The 22,862-nt window shown below is 40.8% G+C and overlaps 1 protein-coding gene across 2 annotated transcripts in view; it reads right to left on the minus strand.

Moving 5' to 3' along the window:
• LOC126095731 (mast/stem cell growth factor receptor kita-like) overlaps positions 1–22,862 on the minus strand; it is a 296,078-nt gene that overhangs the window by 98,296 nt on the left and 174,920 nt on the right. For both annotated transcript variants that reach the window (XM_049910501.1, XM_049910500.1), the window contains exons 9-11: positions 19,923–20,095; positions 17,812–17,956; positions 2,916–3,016 (exon numbers count right to left, since the gene is read on the minus strand). In XM_049910501.1, the coding sequence (XP_049766458.1) occupies positions 2,916–3,016; positions 17,812–17,956; positions 19,923–20,095 (419 nt within the window). The remainder of the gene's footprint in view (positions 1–2,915; positions 3,017–17,811; positions 17,957–19,922; positions 20,096–22,862) is intronic.

Raw genomic sequence — 22,862 nt, forward strand, 5'->3', positions numbered from 1 at the left:
GCTGGTACTGAGAACAACTGAAAGAAATGGGAAACTACAGCTGTTATATTTTTTGCCCTCGAGAGCATGTAGCTCTACTGTAAGGCTTTACCCTAGCAATACCACTACATTTTCCACGACGTGCATTAATGCGTATGGGGCGTACTGATTTGTGAGTAGGGTCCAGAACCTGAAAATATCTTTTAGCACACTCTTAGCAATATCAATGCACTTTTAAGCAATGTCAAAGCATTTTCAGTAGCATGTACTACTAAGCTGGGGTTACTTTATGAGCACCACAAAATATTTAAAAAATGCAAGTTTCAGTAATTATTGTTGACTTTTAATCACAACATACTTTTTAAAGAGATACTGATGTGCAAGTAAGGTCCTGAACATGATATGACATTCACTGTGGAAAGTGACACCTAAAGAGATACTGATGTGGAAGTAAGGTCCTGAACATGATATGACATTCACTGTGGAAAGTGACACCTACTACTACGACAAACTTTTTGGTTAAGTTCAATTAAAAAATTTAAAACATTTATGGAATGTGGTAGAAGCATTAAATAAAAACAATAAATATTTTTTCAAAATTTTAAAATATATAGTGGCTGACTAGATTGTAATATTTTCAAAAGATGGGTATAACATAGAGATATAACATGGGAGATACTGAATTTAACTGATGAAATGAGAAAATATAGAAATGCAACAAATAAACAGGCACAAGAGAATACAGATGTAGACATTATGAGATTGACAGAAAATATAAAATGGCTAAGTAGGAATGGGTAGAGCGAAAATGGAAGGCTTTAAAAGCATGCAAAACTGGGAGAGAGATAAATGTTATCCACAGGAAAATTAATTAGATCTTTGGAGGAAAGAGAAGCAGCCGTATTAATATCAAGAACTCAGATGGCAAGCCAGTACTAAGCAAAGAAGGGAAAGCTGAAAGGTGAAAATAATACATGGAGCATTTATATAAGGGAACAGGCTTGAGGACAATATTATAGCAAGAGAAGAAGAAGTAGGTGAAGATCCGATGGGAGATATGATACTGCGAGAAGAATCTGACAACACACTGAAAGACCTAAGTGGAAACAAGGATACTGGAATAGATAACATTCCCTCAGAATTATTGAGATCTGTGGGAAAGCCACCCATGGGAAAGCCACCCATGACAAAACTACTCCACCTGGTGTGCAAGACATATGAAACAGACGAAATACCCTCAGTCTTCAAGAAGAAAGTTTAAATCCAATAGCAGGTCCTGAAAAGTGTGGATGCCACTGAACCATCTGTTTAATAAGTCATTGTTGCAAAATATTTGTAGAAGAATGGAAAAAACTGGTAGAAGCTGACCTTAGGAAAGATCAGTTTCAGTTCTGGAGAAATGTAGGGTCTTATGAGGCAATACTGCCCTTAACAGTTATCCCAGAAGATAGGCGGAAGAAAAGCAAACCTACAATTACAGGATTTGTAGGTATAGAGAAAACTTTAGACAATGTAGACTGGACTACACTCAATGAAATTCTGAAGGTAACAGGGATAAAATACAGGGCATAAAAGGTTATTTACAACTTGTACAGAAACCAGACTGCAGTATTAAGAGTTGAAGGACACGAAAAGGAAGCTGTAGCTGAGACGAAAGTGCAACAAATTTGTAGCCTATCCCTAGCGTTACTTAATCTGTAAATTGAGCAAGCAATAAAGGAAACAAAGAGAGATTTGGAAAGGGGATTATATCTCGTGGAGACAAAATAAAAATTTTAAAATTTGCCAATAACACTGTAATTTTGTCAGAGACAGCAAAGGATTTGGATGAACAGCTTAGAAGAATAGATCATGTGTTGAAAAGAGATTATCAGATGAAAACTAACAGAAGTAAAAAGGAGAAAATGCATGTAATTGAATTAAACTGGGTGATGGTGAGAGAATGGTGTGTTAGGAATCAAGAAACTAAAAGAAGTAGATGAGTTTTGCTATTTGAGCAGTAAATTACTGATGATAGCTAAGTAGTCAGGATATAAATGGCAGACTACCAATAGTAAGTAAAACATTTCTGAGAAAGAGGAATTTGTTAACATCTAATATCAGCTTAGGTGTTAAGAAGGGTTCTCTAGAAACATATCTGAAGTGCAGCCTTGTATGGAAGTAAAATGTGGACAATAAGCAGTTCAGAGAAGAAAAGAATAGAGGTTTTTGAAATGACATACTGCAGAATAATGCTAAAGATTAGATGGGTAAGTACTGAACAAGACTGAGGAAAAAAGAAAATTATGGCACAACTTGACTAACAGAAGGTATCAGTTGATAGGACTCATCCAGAAGCATCAAGGAATTGTCAATGGATATTGTAGTGAAGTGTGTGTGTGTGGGGGGGGGCGTGGGTGGGGGGGTGGGGGGGGGGGGGGGGAAGAGAGATTGCAGAAGGAGATCAAAGCTGAAATATAATAAGAAGGTTCAGATGGTTGTAGGTTGTAGTAATTATGTAGAGATGTAGAAGCGTGTAGAGGATACGAGTACACTAGCAGCGTGAGCTGCATCAATCCAGTCTGCAGACTAAAGGCCATAATAATAATAACAACAACAACAACAATACAATCTGTTCAAGGCACATACACCCATCCCATCACAAACAGCACACAACATTGACTGGACATTAACTGTAGTAGCATACACATGAACCAACAACTACCCTGCAAGTTCAGTCCAATATTTTGTATTGGTAAGATTATCACTGTGCACGTAATCAAAGTGAACGGTCACTGACAAATTGTCAATTCCAGCAAAACCCAAAACTGTGTTGTTAAACTAAGGAACATAACATATGGAATGTGGAAAATTGTTTCATGTTTGTTGTAATTGCATAACCTCTCCCAACTCCTTTGCTTAGAAGTTTTTAATATCAACTTGGGATGTGTACTTGCCTTCTCTTTTATCAGTTTAAACGCTAGGACAGCTACAATGCTAATAAGTACAAGTGCAGCACACACCACACCAGCTGTAAGAGCTTCAGCATTTGTAACACCTGAAACAAACCAGCACAGATTTGTCAAATAAACAAGATGGCAGCACAAATCAGTAAACTATACATAAAATTATGAGCAACTCAGAACTATTCTTTCTGAAGAAGAATGTACAATCATCTTAAAAATATAATACATTAGCTAGCAACAGAACTGCACAAATCATTTACCATGCTGACAATATTTAATGACATGGGGCATCTGCTGATTGGTGTAAATTTTACCACACTACCAGTTCAATAATTCATGAGTGCAAAGAGCTGACATGAATTATTTACAGAAGAATGGAAAAACAGATAGAGAAAAAACCTCAAGAACGGTCAGGTTGGGTCTAGAGATAGGTAAGAACACATGAGGTAATACTGACCCTATGACATACCTTATGAGTTCGCTTAATGGAGTGAGGCAGGTTCATAGCCTCCCCCAAAGTTATTCAATCTATACATAGAGCTAGTTGTGATGGAAACCAAGGATAAATGTGGAATGGGAATAAAAGTTCAAGGAGAAGAAACAAAAACTTTGAGATTTGGTGATGAATGTAATTATATCAAACACAGCAAAGGACTTGCAAGAGCAGTTGAACAGAATGGATGGTGTCTTGAAAAGAGGTTGTAAGATGAACATCAACAAAAGTAAAAGAGTATAATGGTAAGTAGTCCAATTAAATAAGATAATGCTGAAGGGATTAGATTAGGAAATGAAACACTAAAAGTGGTAGATCAGATTTATGTAGCAAAATACATGATGATGTCCCAAGTAAAGAGAATATAACACACAGATTGGCAATAGCAAGAAAAGCATTCCTGAAAAGGAGTGATTTACCAACATCAAATATAAGTGTAAATGTTAGGAAATTATTTCTAGAGGTTTTGGTCTGGAGTGCAGCTAAATATGTAAGTGAAATGTCTACAATAAACAGTTCAGATAAGAAGAGAATAGAAGCTTTTCAAATGTTGTACTACAGAGTAATGCTGAAGATTAGTTGGGTGGACTGAATAACTTATGAGGAAGCACTGAATCAAATAGGGGAAAGTAGAAATGTATGGGAAAACATGACTACAAAAAGGGATTGGTTCATAGGACACATCTTGAGGCAACAAGAATTTTTTAAGGGAGATCATGGTTCAGATTTAGTACGCAGTTTCTAATGGATGTATGTTGCAATAGTTATGCAGGGATGAAGGAGCTTTCACACAATACACTAGCTTGGGAGCTGCATGAATCCAGTCTTTGAACTTGGACAACAACAACAACAACAACATAATGATACCTAAAATTCATTATACAGCAAAATTGGAAGGTATTTTGTAAGAGTACACACATACAGTGCACAATCATGCACTGACACTGACATGCACACGCACACACACACACACACACATACATGAGCATTCAACTCATTCATAAGCACATACCATCTCCCCACATACTGTGGCCCTGTTTGACGGAGTGGATTTCTGAGGTAGTATGTGGTGTGGTGAATTTAAAACAGTCCATTGTTGGGAAAGGTATGAGAAAGAGGAAGAGAGTTCTACCAAACTACATATTATATAAACATGTAACTACAGAAACTAAGTGCACTAAACATAAATTAACTTCTTAAAAATGTATTAAACAATGGAAAATCCAGGATGGAATAATGACCAATATTATGAAAAGGATAGTTGCTACTCACCATATAGTGGAGCTTCTGACTTGCAGATAGGCCCAACAAAAAGACTGTCAAACAAGTAAGCTTTCAGCCAAAAAAGCCTTCATCAGAATTAGACAACATACACACTCATTCAAACACAACTGAAACATGCATGACCACAGTCTCTGGCTGCTGAGGCCAGACTGCAAGCAGCAGTGCATGATCGGAGAAGCAATCTGGATGGTGGCAGTAAGGAAGAGGTTGGGATGGGAAGGGGGAGGTGGAGAACTAGCAGGGTAGGGGTGGGGAGTGGTAAAGTGCTGCTTGTGGGAGCATACAGGGATGAGAATGAGGAGAGGATAGGGCAGTTAGGTGCACTCAGGAAGCTAGACAGTGGGCAGGGTTGAGAGCAGAGGGAGTGGGGGTAGTGAAAAAAGAGCGAAGTAAAATGAATGTATGTGAATTGGTGGAATAGAGGCCTGTGTAGTGCTGGAAAGGGAACAGGGAAGGGGACAGATGGATAAAGGACAATGACTAGTGAAGGTTGAACCCAGCAGGGTCACAGGAATGTAAGATACACTCCTGGAAATTGAAATAAGAACACCGTGAATTCATTGTCCCAGGAAGGGGAAACTTTATTGACACATTCCTGGGGTCAGATACAGCACATGATCGCACTGACAGAACCACAGGCACATAGACACAGGCAACAGAGCATGCACAATGTCGGCACTAGTACAGTGTATATCCACCTTTCGCAGCAATGCAGGCTGCTATTCTCCCATGGAGATGATCGTAGAGATGCTGGATGTAGTCCTGTGGAACGGCTTGCCATGCCATTTCCACCTGGCGCCTCAGTTGGACCAGCGTTCATGCTGGACGTGCAGACCGCGTGAGACGACGCTTCATCCAGTCCCAAACATGCTCAATGGGGGACAGATCCGGAGATCTTGCTGGCCAGGGTAGTTGACTTACACCTTCTAGAGCACGTTGGGTGGCACGGGATACATGCGGACGTGCATTGTCCTGTTGGAACAGCAAGTTCCCTTGCCGGTCTAGGAATGGTAGAACGATGGGTTCGATGACGGTTTGGATGTACCGTGCACTATTCAGTGTCCCCTCGACGATCACCAGTGGCGTACGGCCAGTGTAGGAGATCGCTCCCCACACCATGATGCCGGGTGTTGGCCCTGGGTGCCTCGGTCGTATGCAGTCCTGATTGTGGCGCTCACCTGCACGGTGCCAAACACGCATACGACCATCACTGGCACCAAGGCAGAAGCAACTCTCATCGCTGAAGACGACACGTCTCCATTCGTCCCTCCATTCACGCCTGTCGCGACACCACTGGAGGCAGGCTGCACGATGTTGGGGCGTGAGCGGAAGACGGCCTAACGGTGTGCGGGACTGTAGCCCAGCTTCGAATGGTCCTCGCCGATACCCCAGGAGCAACAGTGTCCCTAATTTGCTGGGAAGTGGCGGTGCGGTCCCCTACGGCACTGGGTAGGATCCTACGGTCTTGGCGTGCATCCGTGCATCGCTGCGGTCCAGTCCCAGGTCGATGGGCACGTGCACCTTCCGCCGACCACTGGCGACAACATCGATGTACTGTGGAGACCTCATGCCCCACGTGTTGAGCAATTCGGCGGTACGTCCACCCGGCCTCCCGCATGCCCACTATATGCCCTCGCTCAAAGTCCGTCAACTGCACATACGGTTCACGTCCACGCTGTCGCGGCATGCTACCAGTGTTAAAGACTGTGATGGAGCTCCGTATGCCACGGCAAACTGGCTGACACTGACGGCGGCGGTGCACAAATGCTGCGCAGCTAGCGCCATTCGACGGCCAACACCGCGGTTCCTGGTGTGTCCGCTGTGCCGTGCGTGTGATCATTGCTTGTACAGCCCTCTCGCAGTGTCCGGAGCAAGTATGGTGCGTCTGACACACCGGTGTCAATGTGTTCTTTTTTCCATTTCCAGGAGTGTATATTGCAAGGAGAGCTCCAATATTCGCAGTTCAGAAAAGCTGGTGTTGATGAGAAGGATCCATATGGTACAGGCTGTGAAGCAGTCACAGAAATGAAGAATGTTGTGTGGGGCAGCGTTCTCAGCAACAGTGTAGTCGCCAGCCGAAGTGGCCGTGCGGTTAAAGGCGCTGCAGTCTGGAACCGCAAGACCGCTATGGTCGCAGGTTCGAATCCTGCCTCGGGCATGGATGTTTGTGATGTCCTTAGGTTAGTTAGGTTTAACTAGTTCTAAGTTCTAGGGGACTAATGCCCTCAGCAGTTGAGTCCCATAGTGCTCAGAGCCATTTGAACCATTTTTGAACAGTGTAGTCACAGGAGGCTGGATATACTGCAAGGAGAGTACCCACTTGCACAATTCAGAAAAGCTGGTGTTGGTGGGAAAGATCCAGATGGCACAGACTGTGAAACAAATCACTGAAATGAAGAACATTGTGCAGGGCGACTTTCTCACCAACTGTGTGGTCCAGCTGTTTCTTGGCCATAGTTTGTCAGTGGGCATTCATGGAGCCAGAGACAGCTTGTTGGCTGTTATGGTCACATAGAATGCAGCACAGAGGTTGCAGCTTATCTTGTAGATCACATGACTGGTTCCACAGGTAACCCTGCCTTTGATGGGGTAAGTGATGCTTGTGGCCATACCGGAACAGGTGGTGTTGGGAAGACATATGGGACAGGTCTTACATCTATTACAGGGATGTGAACCATGTGGCAAGGGACAGGGAGCATGGTTGCGTAGGGATGGACAGGGATATTGTGCATGTTCAATAGGCAGCAGAATAGCAATTTGAGAGGGGTGGAAAGGATAGTGGGTAGGACATTCCTCATTTTGCTGCAAGCTCAGTGGTACTGAGTCACAAGCAGAATGCTCCTCTGTGGCAAGGCACTAGGACTTTGGCAGGTGGATGATGACTGGAAAGATAAGGCACAGGAGATCTGTTTTTATACAAGGTTGGGAGGGTAATTACAGTCTGTGAAGGCCCCAGTGAGTCCCTTAGTATATTTTGAGATGGACTGCTCATTGCAACAGATGCGATTGATGGCTACGCTATGCTGTATCGAAGGGACTTCTTGGTAGGGAATGGGTGGTAGTTGTCAAAGTGGAGGTATTGTTATTGGTTGATAGGCTTGATTTCGATGGAGGTACTGCTGAAGCCATCTTAGATGTGGGTGTCAAAATTGGAGAAGGTGATTGGTGGGTTTTAGGAGGACCGTGTGAAGCAAATTGTGAAGAAGGTGCTGAGATTCTGGAGGAATGTGGATCGTGAGTCCCCACCCTTGTCCAAATCACAAAGATATCACCTATGAATCTGAACCACGTGAGAGGTGTGGGATTCTAGGAGGTTAGAAAGGAGGATTCCTCTAGGTGACCTATGAATAGGTTGGCATAGCATAGTGCCATATGGGTGTCTGTAGCCATACTGTGGATTTGTTTGAAGATGGTGTCTTCAAAGGATAAGTAATTGTGGGTGAGGATATAGTTGGTCATGGTGACTAGGAAGGAGATCATAGGTTTGGTACCCACCAAGCATTGGGAACAGTAGTGCTCAATAGCAGTAAGACCATGGGCATTAGGAATGTTAGTGTAAAGGTAGGTGGCATCAATAGTGAAGAGCAGGGTGCCATGTGGTAAAGGCACTGAAACTGTGGAGAGTCAGTGGAGGAAATGGTTGGTATATTTTATACAGGGTGAGTCACTAACTATTGCCACCTAGAATAACTCCAAAAGTATGACAGCAGCTGAAAACTTTGTTGGACAAATGTTCCATGGGACAAAGTGAGCCATATGATGTTGGTTTTTTGTTGCTAGGTGGGGTTGCATCAGAGATATGAAGGACAAGTTTGCTTTTTATATGAGATGCTATAGTTTGGTACTCGTTTTCTGATAGCAGCTATCGTGACGAATCCAATGATGTGTAACAGTAAGGTCTTTGAAGGTCAACAAAGGTCAAAAAGGTGGCATGAACGTCCATTTACAGAGGGTGTTCGAACTGATGACCATTGGTATCAGTGCAGTGCTGCAATCTTCTTATCATGAATTGAGTGGTATTCCTTATCACTTTGGCAGTTATCAAAGCACATGCTCTGACTACTCTCTCTCGTATATTGTGCAAATAGTAAATATTCACTGAATAAAGTGTATCCATCTAACATGTCATTGACACGTAAACACCATTCAACAGTTTCGCAAAACAACACTAATGGGAACATTAAGACTAGTATCATTGAATCAAGTGAATGTGAATGATGAACTCCATCGAAGAACAAGTCTTTATGCTTCTAATTTACAGAGAATGTTAACAAAATTCAGTGAGAGCTAGAGACTTATATGCTGAAAGACATTCCCAACATACGCACCCTACACGTCATACATTTAAATATGTGTATGATAAACTGAGAACAACTGGATTTTTAATGCATTGGTAACATATCTGGCAACGGAAAGTTACTAACAAGGAAATGGGATATGGTACTCTTGCCACTGTGGTTCGAGATCCTTGTGTTAGTTCACGTCAAATTGCAAGGGAATCTGGCATGAGCCAGAGTAGTGGTGTTCATGTTCTGCATCATCATAAATATCACGCTTACCATACCCATCCCTACCAAGCATTAGCTGGTACGGAATGTATGTGTTGCACTGAATTCTGCCGATGGGCTCAACTTCAGATTCAGAGGGATGAGACTTTTATTAATTTGATTTTATTTACTGATGAGGCTTCATTCACGAACCATGGAAATGTTAATTTGCAGAGCATGCATTATTCCACAACTGAAAATCCTTGTTGGCTCCAGAAACCTGCACATCAAAAACAGTGGTCGATGAATGTACGGTGTGGGATTCTGGACAACAGAATTATCGGCCCCTATTTCATCAAAGGAAATCTTAATGGTAGGAAGTACACCACAAGAAACATTAGGTTTGTTATTGGAAGAAATAACTTCAGGAACAAGGAACAGAATGTGGAATCAACACAATGGGTGTCCGGCAAATTTTTTCTGATGGCTAGAAATGAGTTGCAGAGACAATTCCCAAATCATTGGAATGGATGCTCCTATCATACTTTTGGAGTTATTCTTGGTGGCAATTGTTAGTGGCTCACCCTGTATAGGAGGGTAGGATGCAGGTAATAGGCTGAAGGTGTTGGTCTATGAGAGCAGATTCTCTCAGTGGGGCCACAGTAACTGGCCACAATGGGGCATCCTGGGTGGTTGGATGCTGTAGAAGTTAGGACTGTGGGTAGTGGTAGGGCTAAGGAGAGAGGTGGACTCTCGGTAGAGGTCTTGGATGGTCCCAAGGATTTGAGGAGAGACTGGAAATCTTACTGGATTATTGGAATGGGGTCACTGTGTCACGGTTTTTAGGTGGATTAATCTGACAGCTGGTGGAGTCCTTCTGCCAGATAATCCTTGCCATTCAAAACATCTGTTACGGAGCCTTTGTCAGCATGTAGGGTAATAAGGTCAGGATCAGATTTAGGTTGTGATTGTGGTTCTTTGGATGTAAGGTTAGCTTGCATGTTGAGTGATGTGGGGAATAATGGTCGAGTAAGGTTCAAGGTTAAGAAATTCTGGAAAGTTAACAAGGAAATGATTTGGGGGCAGTGGGGGTTAGTTTCGATTGCATGGTGCAGTGATCTGAGTCAGTCGGGGTTCAATATTGGTCTCTGTTTGAGTCTGATTGATAGGGTTGGTGGCAAGAAAGTGTTTCCACTTTAGGGGCTGGGAGAAGGATAGAAAGTCTTTAACAACTCCATGATTGAATTTAGTAGTGGGGGAAAATGTGAGGCCTTTGGAAAGGACTGATACTTCTGATACTTTCCTCCAAAAGCCTTGGCCTCACACATTCAGGCTACTACCCACAACCTACTCCCCTATATAAATGATAGCAACCATTCCCTTCCTCGACTTTCTATGATTCCCTTTCCTTTACCACATAGTGCCTTTCTTGTCATTACTGATACCACATTATTTTACATAAACATCGCTAACACCCATGGCCTTACTGGTTCTGAATGCTACCTTTCCCAATGCCTTATGGACTCCAACCCTTCAACCTCCTTCCTCGGCACCATAACCAACTATATCCTTACCCACAATTACTTCTCCTTTGAAGGCATCATCTACAAACAAATCTGGGGTATGGCTATGAGCACCCACATAACACCATCCTATGCCAACTTAATCATGGGCCATCTAGAGAAATACCTTTATAACCACCCAGAATCCCAAACCCTTTACCTCATTCAGATTCACTGATGAGATCTTCATGATCTGTATTGAGGCTGAGGACTCCCAGTCCACATTCCTCCAGAACCTCAACACCTTCTCCCCCGTTTACTTCACATGTCTCCTAAACCCCAGTACCTCTTTCCATATAAAACCTACCAACCAACAGTGCACCTCCACTTTGACAGCTGACACCCCTTTCATACCAAGAAGCCCATGAGATACAGCCTAGCCACCCATGGCCATTGCATTTTTATGGACAAGAAATCCCTCTTGAAATCCACCTAGGGTCTCACTGAAGCCTTCATAGACTGTAATTATCCTCCCAACCTTATACAAAAACATCTCTCCCATACCTCATCTCTCCAGTCATCCACCACATCCCAAAACTCTCCATCCTGCCATAGAGAAACTTTTCCCTGAAGACTCAGTACCGCACAGGACTGGAGCAACTTAATCACATTCTCTGCCAGGGTTTTGATTACCTCTTACTGTGCCCTGAAACGGGGGATGTTCTACCCAATATCCTTCTCATCCCTCCCACAGTGGTATTCCACTGCCCATCAAACTTGCACAGTGTCCTCATCCATCCCTACAGAACCCTGCTCCCAACCCCTTGCCTCATGTCACATATTCCTGTAATAGATCTAGAAGCAAGACCTGTCCTACACATTCTCCCACCACCAATTATTTCATTTCAGTCACAAGTGTCACCTAACCCATCAAAGGCAAGGCAACCTGTGAAATGAGTCAGGTGATCTACAATATAAGCTGCAACAGCTGTGCTGCATTCTAAGTGGGCAAGACAATCAACAAGCTGTTTGTCTGCATGAATGACCACTAATAAACTGTGGCCAAGAAACAGCTGGATCACCCAACTGCTGAGCATGCTGCTCCACATGACATTCTTCATTTCAATGACTGCTTCACAGCCTCTGCCATCTGGGTCCTTTCCAGCAACACCAGCTTTTCTGAACTGTGTATGAAGGAATTCTCCTTGCAACATATTCTATGTCCCCATAGCCCTGCTGGCCTCAGCCTTCATTAGTCATTGTCCTTTACCCACCTATCCCCTTTCCTTTTTCCATTCCAGCACTACACAGTCCTCTATTCTACCAACACACCCACAGTATTTTTACTTCTCTCCTCTTTTGATGTCCCCCCCCCCCCCCCCCCAAATGCCCTCACCCTCTGTCTAACTTCGAGACTCTGCACCTAGCTGCCCTACCCTCTCTCCATCATCCCTGTATGCTCCCACAAGCAGAACTGTACCATCCCCCACCCCTACCCTGCTATCTCCCCCTCTGGCCCATCCTCCTTTGCCCCACTGGGCAGATTACTTCTTCCATCTTCCACTGCTGCTCACAGTCTGGCCTTAGCAGCCAGAGACTGTGGTCATGTGTTCATGAGTTGCATTTGCATGAGTGAGTGTGTGTGTGTATGTTGTCCAATTCCATTCAAGGTCTTTTTGGTTGAAAGCTTACTTATTTGATACTCTTTTTGTTGAGTCTATCTGCGACTCAGCATCTCCACTATACGGTGAGTACCAACTATCCTTTTCCTGATATTGTCATTAGAAATTGTATTGTAGCACATAAGCAGACAGTACTAAAAAGAAATGTAAATGTGCTGGTCAATAAGAATGTTAATCCAATGGCTGGAGGTATTTTAATATTTTCTTATTTATTGTCATGTGTTTAATAGATCCACACAGCAATAAGTGTTCTGTAGGTGTAGAATGCATCAAGAACATAGCTCCAAATATTTTACTTCATATCAAGATTCAATTAATTAATCTCTATACTTCCACAGAACACACTCAACAGACAAACCAAAAAACAATGATGAACATCACAATTACAGGTGGCTACAAAACTGACCATTCTGAGGACTGTAAAAATGGTCCTTGTAGTGAGGATTGAGGGGACTGCCCAGTATAGACCCAATTGTCTATTCCAGGTGTTCACTACGTGTAGGTATTAGTACACATAAGGCAATCGTTTTGTTGCATTGCTGTATAGGGAACAAATAAGGGTGGACTGCTCACAAACCTGCACAGCAGATCACAAGTTGTGCAAATATCTGCAAACTTTTAGACTTACATGCATAACAAGTCAAATACAGACTAATATACTGCTAATTGACAATATAACTTGTGGTTTCTACTGAAACATGATAAGCATTCAGACTTTAATTGCTGACTCCTGGCTCTGAGAATCAGATGAACACTCAGTTTGGGACTGAGGCTGTTGTGAGCATAGTTATTCTGAAGTTTAACATTGTTGTTTGTGTTTTGCCACACATTTCAGGCTCTGGAAAGGTAGCATATAATGGGTAGGGCTGCCACATGCATGGGATATCAGTATAACAACCTGGGTGAAAGTATATTGGCAGTAGTGGATTGAGGGAACTGACACAATGGCTTGAGATCAGTTACTTCTGTACCTAAACTTTATTAGATAATGTTTGGAAAATTAAACAACATTGACCTCAGAAACTCAACTGATTCTGCTACTTCTTAGCTTGGAACAATAAATTATTGAATCCGAGAAAATGACCAATAAGTTAATGGACCTAGGTGAGTTAAATAACATCAAATGAGATACAGAAGAGTTATCATAAGTGTGTAAAAATAAAGACGTTATAGAATTACAATCAGGATATCAGTTTTATCACGGAGCAACAAAGCATAAAGGCAAGTCAGAGTGCAGCCTTTCTTGTAAAGAAGGAAATTAAAAACAGTATTGGAGAACTTTAGAGAATCTCAGTGAGAACACCATATAACTAAAAAATTCATTCAAATCTAGGTCTCAATGTCCTCATATTCATATGAGGAAGTGGAAGATCTCTACACAGAGTTACAAAAACTAATAAATGAAATGTCATAAAAGATTATACGGTGAGATATTTTAAGCAAATTCAGGAAGCATTTTCTTTTCATCAAAACAAAGTGTACAATATGAGATGGCACTAGTTCTTCACAACACAAAAACATGAATGTATTTAGTGTTAGTGAATGTGGCGTGGGCTAAAATCTACCACTTATGTGTAGACAAGCTTGAAGAATGGCATAAGTAACAAAAAACCTGACCACTGGAGATGCTTTAAACTAAAGTGTAACACATCTACAATCATGCACATTGCATAGGTATGCTGAAGTAGGACAGTTAATTAAGTCTATAATGCAAGTTTAGTGCTTCAGATTGTATTAGAGTTATAGCACAAAAAATTAGACACTATCCACTTATTGTATTTCACTGTTTAAATAGATTACAATCATAGGTCCTGGAATTCTTTGGCAAACACTGAGCAGGAGTTCTAAAAACACTGCTGTTTGCCTTGAACCATCTGCTAGTACCTCCAAATATTTTAGTAACTGCTATTTCTGTTACAGCAGAGATACTGTCTTTTTTCTTACACTTGTATCATCTGTGCAAATTCACTTCATGTGCAACTGTAAGACCATTAGAAACAACTTAGAAACCAAAAATGAAAATCCAGACACACAATCCTTAACTGCAATAAAATTCACTATTTCTATCCCTATGTCAGGACATGGATGTATCATACATATAAGATTAACAAAATGATCTTGTTGTGTTGAAGCCTTTTAGTTATTTTCACTTATTACTGGAGGATAACATTTTCCATGCGGTAAGAAGCTTTGCTTAGTCACAAAATAATCGCAACCTGATAATTTATGATTTATTAACTTTGACTACCATCTACACAGGCTGTGTGTTCACTAAAAGTACCAAAGCGATGTGAAATATGTCTCTAAGGCCAAATTCCTAAAGCAGAGAAAATCCTTACCTAATATTCCACATGGTAGGGAACAAACAATGCTTAAAAGAGTCATTGTACATTTGGATTGACCAATCCCTGAGATAAGCAGTGTTCTTCAATTTACAATGAAGGAGGGTTTTTTGGGGTCCAAGAAATAATACAATGTCCCTGAATGTAAAGCAGCTGTATCCAATACACATCATAAAAATAATAGGAAAGAAGAAAGCTACAAATAAAGATTTCCTTAGTCCCATTGGAATGCTACCATCTTTAGAAAATATAGATTGCTTTGCTAATAGAAATAATTCCAGAGTATGTCCACTATCAAATCTCTGTGTACTTGCCATATAAGATGGTCCACATACATATGAAAACGGACTGGAATATCAGAACAATGAACAGAAAAAGGAAGATGGAAATGTGAAGAATAAAGCAGAAAACAGCATACCAACATCCTTGAATGCATCAAAATATGGTATAGTATGAAGGAGCAGGAGAGACATCAAGATGATACTAAGAATGTAGAAGGAAATATTTGTAGATTTATTTCACTGATTGTATCAAAAATAATGCCCATAGCAATAAATTGCACATTTTCAAACTTTATGAGTGCTACACAAAATTCATGTATTACAAACACATGTGCTTTTTCAAAATTTTTGCAGTAGTATCCTCATTTGGAAAGTCATTCCCCCTAATCACCATGTATATTTATGTGTGTATTTCCTGTTTCACTTGCCAGTGAAAAATATGGAATTTCAAGTATCTCATTCCCCATAATCACCATGTATATTTATGTGTGTATTTCCTGTTTCACTAGCCAGTGAGAAATATGGAAATTCAAGTGTCTCATTACATCACATGTAAACATCCCCCCACCAACAAGAATACCTCTACCATCTGCAGGATAAAGCCGTACTTACAAGAAAGACAAACCGTGTCATGTGGTTTCATATGTTCCTCTACCCTGCCAGAGGAGTGATCCATCAGTCCAGTTGACCTTGCTCCATTTTTCAAGCATTCAGCAGTGATGTTCCTCCATCAATAACAATTACCATTGTGACTTTTAATCTGTGATGAGTGGGAATAAACATACGGGCAGTGGCCTTAGTAACCACCAGCAATGATATCACTGCTCATCATTTGTTGTTGTCCAGAACTGAATTTCTGTGGTCTGTCTATGTGCCATCACAGTCAGTGATAGCTAACAGTACCCCTGTCTCACTAACACATTGTTACACTCTGTAGTTGACTCTTGCAGCAGTGTTTCTTTCCTGAACCACAGCACTCATGATACACCATTGACACAGCAGGACATGAGAAACCCAAAGCTTATGAGCTTGGGTATGGGAAATACCACACATCAGTCAGTTTCAATGTGGAGATGTTCAGATAAACTGACAGAGCATACCTTGCTCGTCTTGGAGAAGAGTGTCATGGCACTGGTCAGTGCAAGACCTGATAATATAACAATCATGAAACATGATAAACTGTGGCACAACATGAAACTGAACATAACTTGCTTAATTTCAATAGTCGCTTCAAATCTGGGCCATTTGGAATCTCCCCTCCACTACCACCTTTTCTTTTGTGGAATGTTCATGTCTAGGATGAGACCTGGACCTATGAAGTCACTACTGCAACAATTAATTCAAGAGGACTTACTGTTTATTATTTACCCCAAGCCACTTTTTTGGGGCGGTGGGATGGCAGCAGGCATTCATAATGAACAGATTATGTTGTTAGCTGTTCTACAATATACAGGGGCGTTCAATAAGTAATGCAACACATTTTTTCTGAAAGCAGGTTGGTTGTATTCAGGATTCCAATACACCATATTATTCCCCAGTCTTTTGTCTACAAAGCCCTATTTTTCAATATAACCTCTATTCAATGGTGTGGCCTTATGCAACCTTACTGAAGGGCCTGTATGCCCACATGGTACTACTCTATTGGTCAACGTCAGAGCCAATGTCTTGCTGCATCGATAACCTACCCATCATCCACATACTGCTTCCCGCAGAGTGCATCCTTCATTGAGCCACACAGATGGAAGTTGAAGGTATGAGATCCAGGTTGTGGGGTGGATGAGTAGGAAGGGTCCAATGAAGTTTTGTGAGATCCTCTCGGGTGCACAGATTTGTGTGAGACCTTGTATTGTCATGGAAAAGGAGAAGTTGTTTGCATTACTCTAGCAGCAAACAAGCTGAAGTCGTTTCTTCAATTTCCTGAGGGTAGCACAATAAACTTCAGGCCTGATCACTGCACTATGCCGGAGGACATCAAACAGAATAAATCCTTCAGAGTTCTAGAAGATTGTCATCATAACTTTACTGGCTGAGAGTATAGCTTTGAACTTTGCTTTGAAGAAGAGTTGGTATGGTACCACTCCATGGATTGCTGTTTAGTTTCTGGTTCAAAGTGATGAACCCCTGTTTCATTGCCTGTGATGATGTTAGACAAAAAAATGTCACAATCAGCCTCATAATGCACAAGCAATTCTGCACAGATGATCCTTTGTTGCTCTTTATGGTCTTCTATTAGGGAGTGAGGAACACAGTGGGCACATGCCTTTGAGTACCCCAATCGGTAAATGAGTTTGTCAGCACTACCAACAGAAACACCCAGTTGAGCGCAAGGCATCTGACTGTGACCCATCAATCACCTCAAATGAGAGTATCCACACATTCCAACATTGCAGGAGTCATGGCTGTGCACAGCCAACCAGCATGTAGGAGATCAGACAGGTTTGCACAACTATGCTGTGATGATGATAAGACACCTCACCAAACAGCTCACCTTGGTTTTGTTCACTGCCAGGACTCTGTAGATATTCTGCAAGTGTCTACGAGTATCTGCCAAGCTCTGTTTTCCACCAAAAGGAACTCAATGACAGCTCTCTGCTTGGAACACACTTCCATTACACACACCATTTTGAAGGCTACTATAGCATTATCACCTTCATGAAACTGTAGGGGCTGAAGCGGGAATATTCCACAATGTCCCACGACAAATTCTACATTTTCCAACCAAAAGTGGCCAAAAAAACAAGTATTGCATTACTTATTGAATGCTCCTCATGACAGTTCTAATGGAAAGACAGTAATTTAAAATACAGATAATTTACCTTCACAAATAATTTCAATGGTGTTGCTGCCTATTCCATAGTCATCTGAAGCAATACAAGACAGATTTCCTGGTATTTCACATGAAAATTTGTACGTGGAAGTCAGAAAAGATCCATTCCTCACACCATCTGCATTATTCCTTTGCTGCAAAATAATTATTCATCAATCCTATAAGATTCAATACAAGAGATAAATCTATCAAACTTCCAATTAAGTAATATTGTCGAGGCTATATTCTGTGATTACAGACAAATGAAAAGCTTGTGCTAAACACAAAAAACAACACACAAAAAATTGTGGTGGTTGGGGGGGGGGGGGGTGGAGGGGGTAGAGATGGCAGCATGCTAGAATGCACAATATTTTGGTGCACTGTATAAACTGAGAATGAATTTAATGCAAATAACAAAGATAATCAAATCTCTTAGATTTTGTGCTAGTCTCTGAAGATTCAAAAACTGTTCTGTAGTGCTCCATTTTAATTCATTACTTTTATTTATTTTTTTCATCTGAGTCCAAAGGAGAAATTTCGATATGTTTAGAATTTTATGATCAAATTTTTACCCTGAGTCATTTCAAATACATGTGTGTCTACATGTTTCCTAAACACATTTACCACCATACAAAAAGTTGTACCCAGAACAACCAAACATATCCACCGCAAATGCAGCAGTTATGTTGCACAGCACTGGCTTTTCTCAGTCAGTAATGCATTTAGTGACAGAAAAGGGAGACAAGATCTTGGGTACACTGGCTCTGATATGAGGACCGTCAATAGGTGTATTAGCCATTATGTTGAGTATCATACTAAAGGCATTACTTGTATTTCACTATGCCTTGGCTGTGTGTTCCAACACCAGTTCACTTACTCAATATGCATTTGTGAAGGGCTGTGTCACATGGCTGTTGGACACCACCATCACCCTCTGTAGATGGCAGTCTGTGGGTCCAGTGACAGAAATAAGTTCCATTGAGAGGCCTGTACAGCCTGCACTGTAAAAACTGTTAATATTGGCAGGTCTGCTTTATGAAGATTCAGACAATATTTTGGTGAGCTTCAATTTCATTTGTCACTTTTCTTCACTTTCTTCAGCAGATTCCAAAGAAGGAATGTGAGGTTCTCCATATTCTGACCATTACATCAGTGACTTACCTAGTATTGCAAATGATGGACATAATGCTGTGTAGACTGGTATTGGGTCATTTTCAATAACCTGGAAGGTGACTACCTCTGGGGCTCATGTCTGGAGGCAAAGTTGAGAATGCCATGAAGTAATGACAAGTGGATTGTGGTATCAAATCACTTGTACCACAGTCTGGTATTATGGTATGGATCATGACTCATGAGATAATCTGGTGACCAATCACCATTGGTGGTTCCTCAAGGACATCATAACAGCCATGTGATACATTCTGGATGTCCTGGTGCCAATGGAACCACCATTCGTGAAAGCTAAGCCCTATGCATAACTTTAATAGGTCAATTTATGTCCTGTGAATGCTCTGCCATGGCCATCTACACAATTAGTCTTCTCCCAAATTGAGAATGAGGTTCTATGAAGTACACACTCAAGGATCCACCCACACTCACCAATCTGCAGGTATTGCACACTCTGGTGCAAGCTGCAGGAGATGGAATAGCACAGCACACCATTCAGGATATTTACAACTCCATGCAACAATGTTTGGCCACATCTGTTGACCAATTTCATGGTCCATCACCATACTAAGATTAACCTTGTTTGGCAGCATTCTGAAATTAATGTTGCTCTTGAAAATATAAAAGTCCAGTCACTTAATATCAATATCCTTTTCTTGCCTGCCCACCAGTCTCACTTTGCCTTAATCTACTAGCTAAAGACTTAATCATGTTTATGAATGTATAGGTGTTGCATTCATACATGTATTTTGTGTTTCTAGGTGATTTCATCTTAAAAGTTGTACTATGAAAAGCAAATAGAAATTAAGGGAGTACTGAAGCAGTCAACATGTGAATGTGCATTCATGTGTACACACACACACACACACACACACACACACATACACACACACACACACACACACACACACACACACACACAAGATGAAGCATTAACTGTATTAGGTATTATACCTCTGTTTCTAAATATTTGGTTGTGCAAGCAGATTCACTAGTGCATGAAGTAAAATTCCAGGAAACAATAACAAGGCTGGAACCACTAGCAACCTCACACTTCACTATGTATGTTTCTTTTTCAGCTAAGAATATTTTCTTCTGATTGTTGACAATCCATGTTGTTGGCTTACCTGTAAAAACAAAATGTCTATGTCAAATCATAAAATGAATGAACACTACATTGAAAATACAAACAGAAAGCAAATTACATACACTAAATGCAGATAAATTATCAAGAAAGAGCCTTTGCTGTCTAACAACCTCCTGAGTCTATTAAATCCATGGTAATTATTCCAGATAATAATTTATTTCTTTATAACATCAAACAATGGAAACCCCAGGTTGGAATATCAACAATATAAGGAAAAAGAGAGATTGTTATTCACCATAAAGATGACACTTTGAGTTGCAGACAGGCATAACAAAGTGACTGCTACACCTTTATCTTTTGGCCAAAGTCTTCTTGGGAAACAGAAACATAACACATTTCATTCACACACGCATGTACATCTCATGCCAAAATGACCACCATTTTGAGCAGCTAAGACTGGAATGCAATATCATGTTGAATGGAAGCAGCAATACGGGGAGGGTGGGAAAGGAAAAAGGCTAACAAAGTATAAGTGGAGGAGGAGAAGAGTGCTGTATGGCAGAGTGTGCAGGGACTAGAAGGAGGCGTGATGAAACTGTCACCAGGAGCACCTTCGGAAGGTTGTGAGGGAGGAGATGGGGAGGGGGTTTGAACAGGGGGGGGGGAGGGGGGGAGTGGAAAAGGGGAGGAGCTGAGAAGGGGAAAGATGGGTGAGTGAGTTGGCATAGGGTGGCACAAAAAGATGGTGAGGGGATGTGAACAGGGAGGAGGCATTAGGACTGATGGGGCAGAAACTGTTCTGTAGAGGGTATGGAGCAGTAAGTTACCACCATCTATCCTATCACTTCCTCCCTATTCACATCCCCTCACCCTATTTGTGTGCTGCCCTATGCCAAAGCATCCACATGTCTTTCCCCTTCCCTACTCCTTTTCCGCACCCTCCCCCACCCCCCCCCCCACCCCCTCCTGCTCCATGGCCTTCTGATGCTGCACTTGGGAGTCTTGTCATGCTTGCCCCCAGCCCCTGAATGCTCTGTTCAACATGACACTTGCATTCTGGTCTGAGCTGCCGAAGATTGTGGTCATGTGAGTGTCAGGTATGCTTGCTTGTGTGACCAAATGTGAGCATGTTTCCTTTCCTGAAGAAGGCTTTGGCCAAAAGGTAAATATGTATCTATCTTTTTGTTATGCCTGTCTGCAGCTCACTGTGTCATCTTTACTGTGAGTAGCAATCTATTTTTTTCCTTACATTATTGTTTCCAAAATCCCAATAATTTTGGAAGATGATCTCAATATTATTTTTTATAAATGATATCAATTCACTAAACACAAATAATGTGTACGTAAGGTATATTCCAGAATGAGAGAAAAATGTAATGCTATCACTGAAGATAATTCTTTTTGGGTAAGAAAATGCTATAATTGGTAACGTAAAAAGGCTTTTCTCTTTATTACTCAGTATTTAACTATGAAAGAGTTATCAAAACTGAAACTTCGAGTCAGGCAGAGGTACTTATATGTGACTTTTCTCATTAGCTACAAAAGATGCTATAGTGGCTTCATTGGCATAGGTTAGAGGCAACAAAGCAATAATCGTGGAAAACTAAATTATACTAGAGATCAAATGAAAGAAAAATAAAAGGAATACAAGTTTATCTCAAGGCGAGATCAAGCTATAAAGTCGTTTTGGATAATACAGATATGTTTAGACTAATTCTGCAAGACAGGTGAAAAGATTAAGTTAATGTAACGCATACGAAGGTCAGAGGCAATGAATGAAGTTATACGGATGAAACAAATAAAAAACAATAAGAAATGATTTTAGGTAACACTAGATGTGCACAAGGCTTGCAAGAGCAAAGAGGAGAAGAAATAATGAAACAAAAAAGGAGAAACAAGACAAATAATTACAAAGAGATAAAAAAGGACTGACACTGTAAGAGTGTTTCTGCATTATCCCTTCACTTTATTCTCTTCTATTCTATTCTTCCACAGAAAGATACCCTGCTTCTATTGAGGCTAAGCAATATTTAATTTGTGCCTGGTGATCTATTGGCATATTTTTGGGAGTTCATCATGAAGCTGTTATGAGTTGCTCCTGATTTGAGACAGACATAATCAGGAGATAAAATATCATCTATTAGATGTTTCATATTTAACTTTGAAAATGGAAACAGACTTTCCAACTTGTGCTCAGATTAAACATTTTCTTGTTCCAAAATCAAATAAATTCATTCTTCTGCTGCTCTTTTCCTTTCCCATTTTCATTTTCCAATCTCTCCATTTAAGCCCCACCCCTACTGTACATATATTTGTTTTATTTACTGATATAACAATAGAAACAAATAAAATTATAGTAACTCCCAAAAAGATTAAAAATAAAATACATATACTTGACAAAGTTTTGATGAGGCATTGTTTTTTTCTATATAATTTTGGCATGGTTGTTAATCCCTTAATTAGGGTCTGGAATGAATGGTTTGACAAGAAATCAACAGCCCATTATTAAATAAGGGAATTTAATTTTGACGTTAAAAGTTGTACACTTTTCTCATTGAACTGAAGACTGTGAAGAGCATGATAATTTAATTTCGTATAGTTTTCTTACGGCTCCTCCATATTTAAATAAAATAAACTTTTGGGGTGGCATTAGAAATAGTAAACTCTTCATTACTGTGTCTATTATAACTGATTTATGAATGCATAAGTTACCTTAGGGTTAACAGGATAATTGTTGCAGAGAGTACATATTGACACAAAAAATTGTAACCCGGATGCTTGATTAAGAAAACTTTTGGCCAGAGGAG

The sequence above is a fragment of the Schistocerca cancellata genome, chromosome 8, assembly GCF_023864275.1.
Source record: "Schistocerca cancellata isolate TAMUIC-IGC-003103 chromosome 8, iqSchCanc2.1, whole genome shotgun sequence".
NCBI classification, from domain to species: domain Eukaryota; kingdom Metazoa; phylum Arthropoda; class Insecta; order Orthoptera; family Acrididae; genus Schistocerca; species Schistocerca cancellata.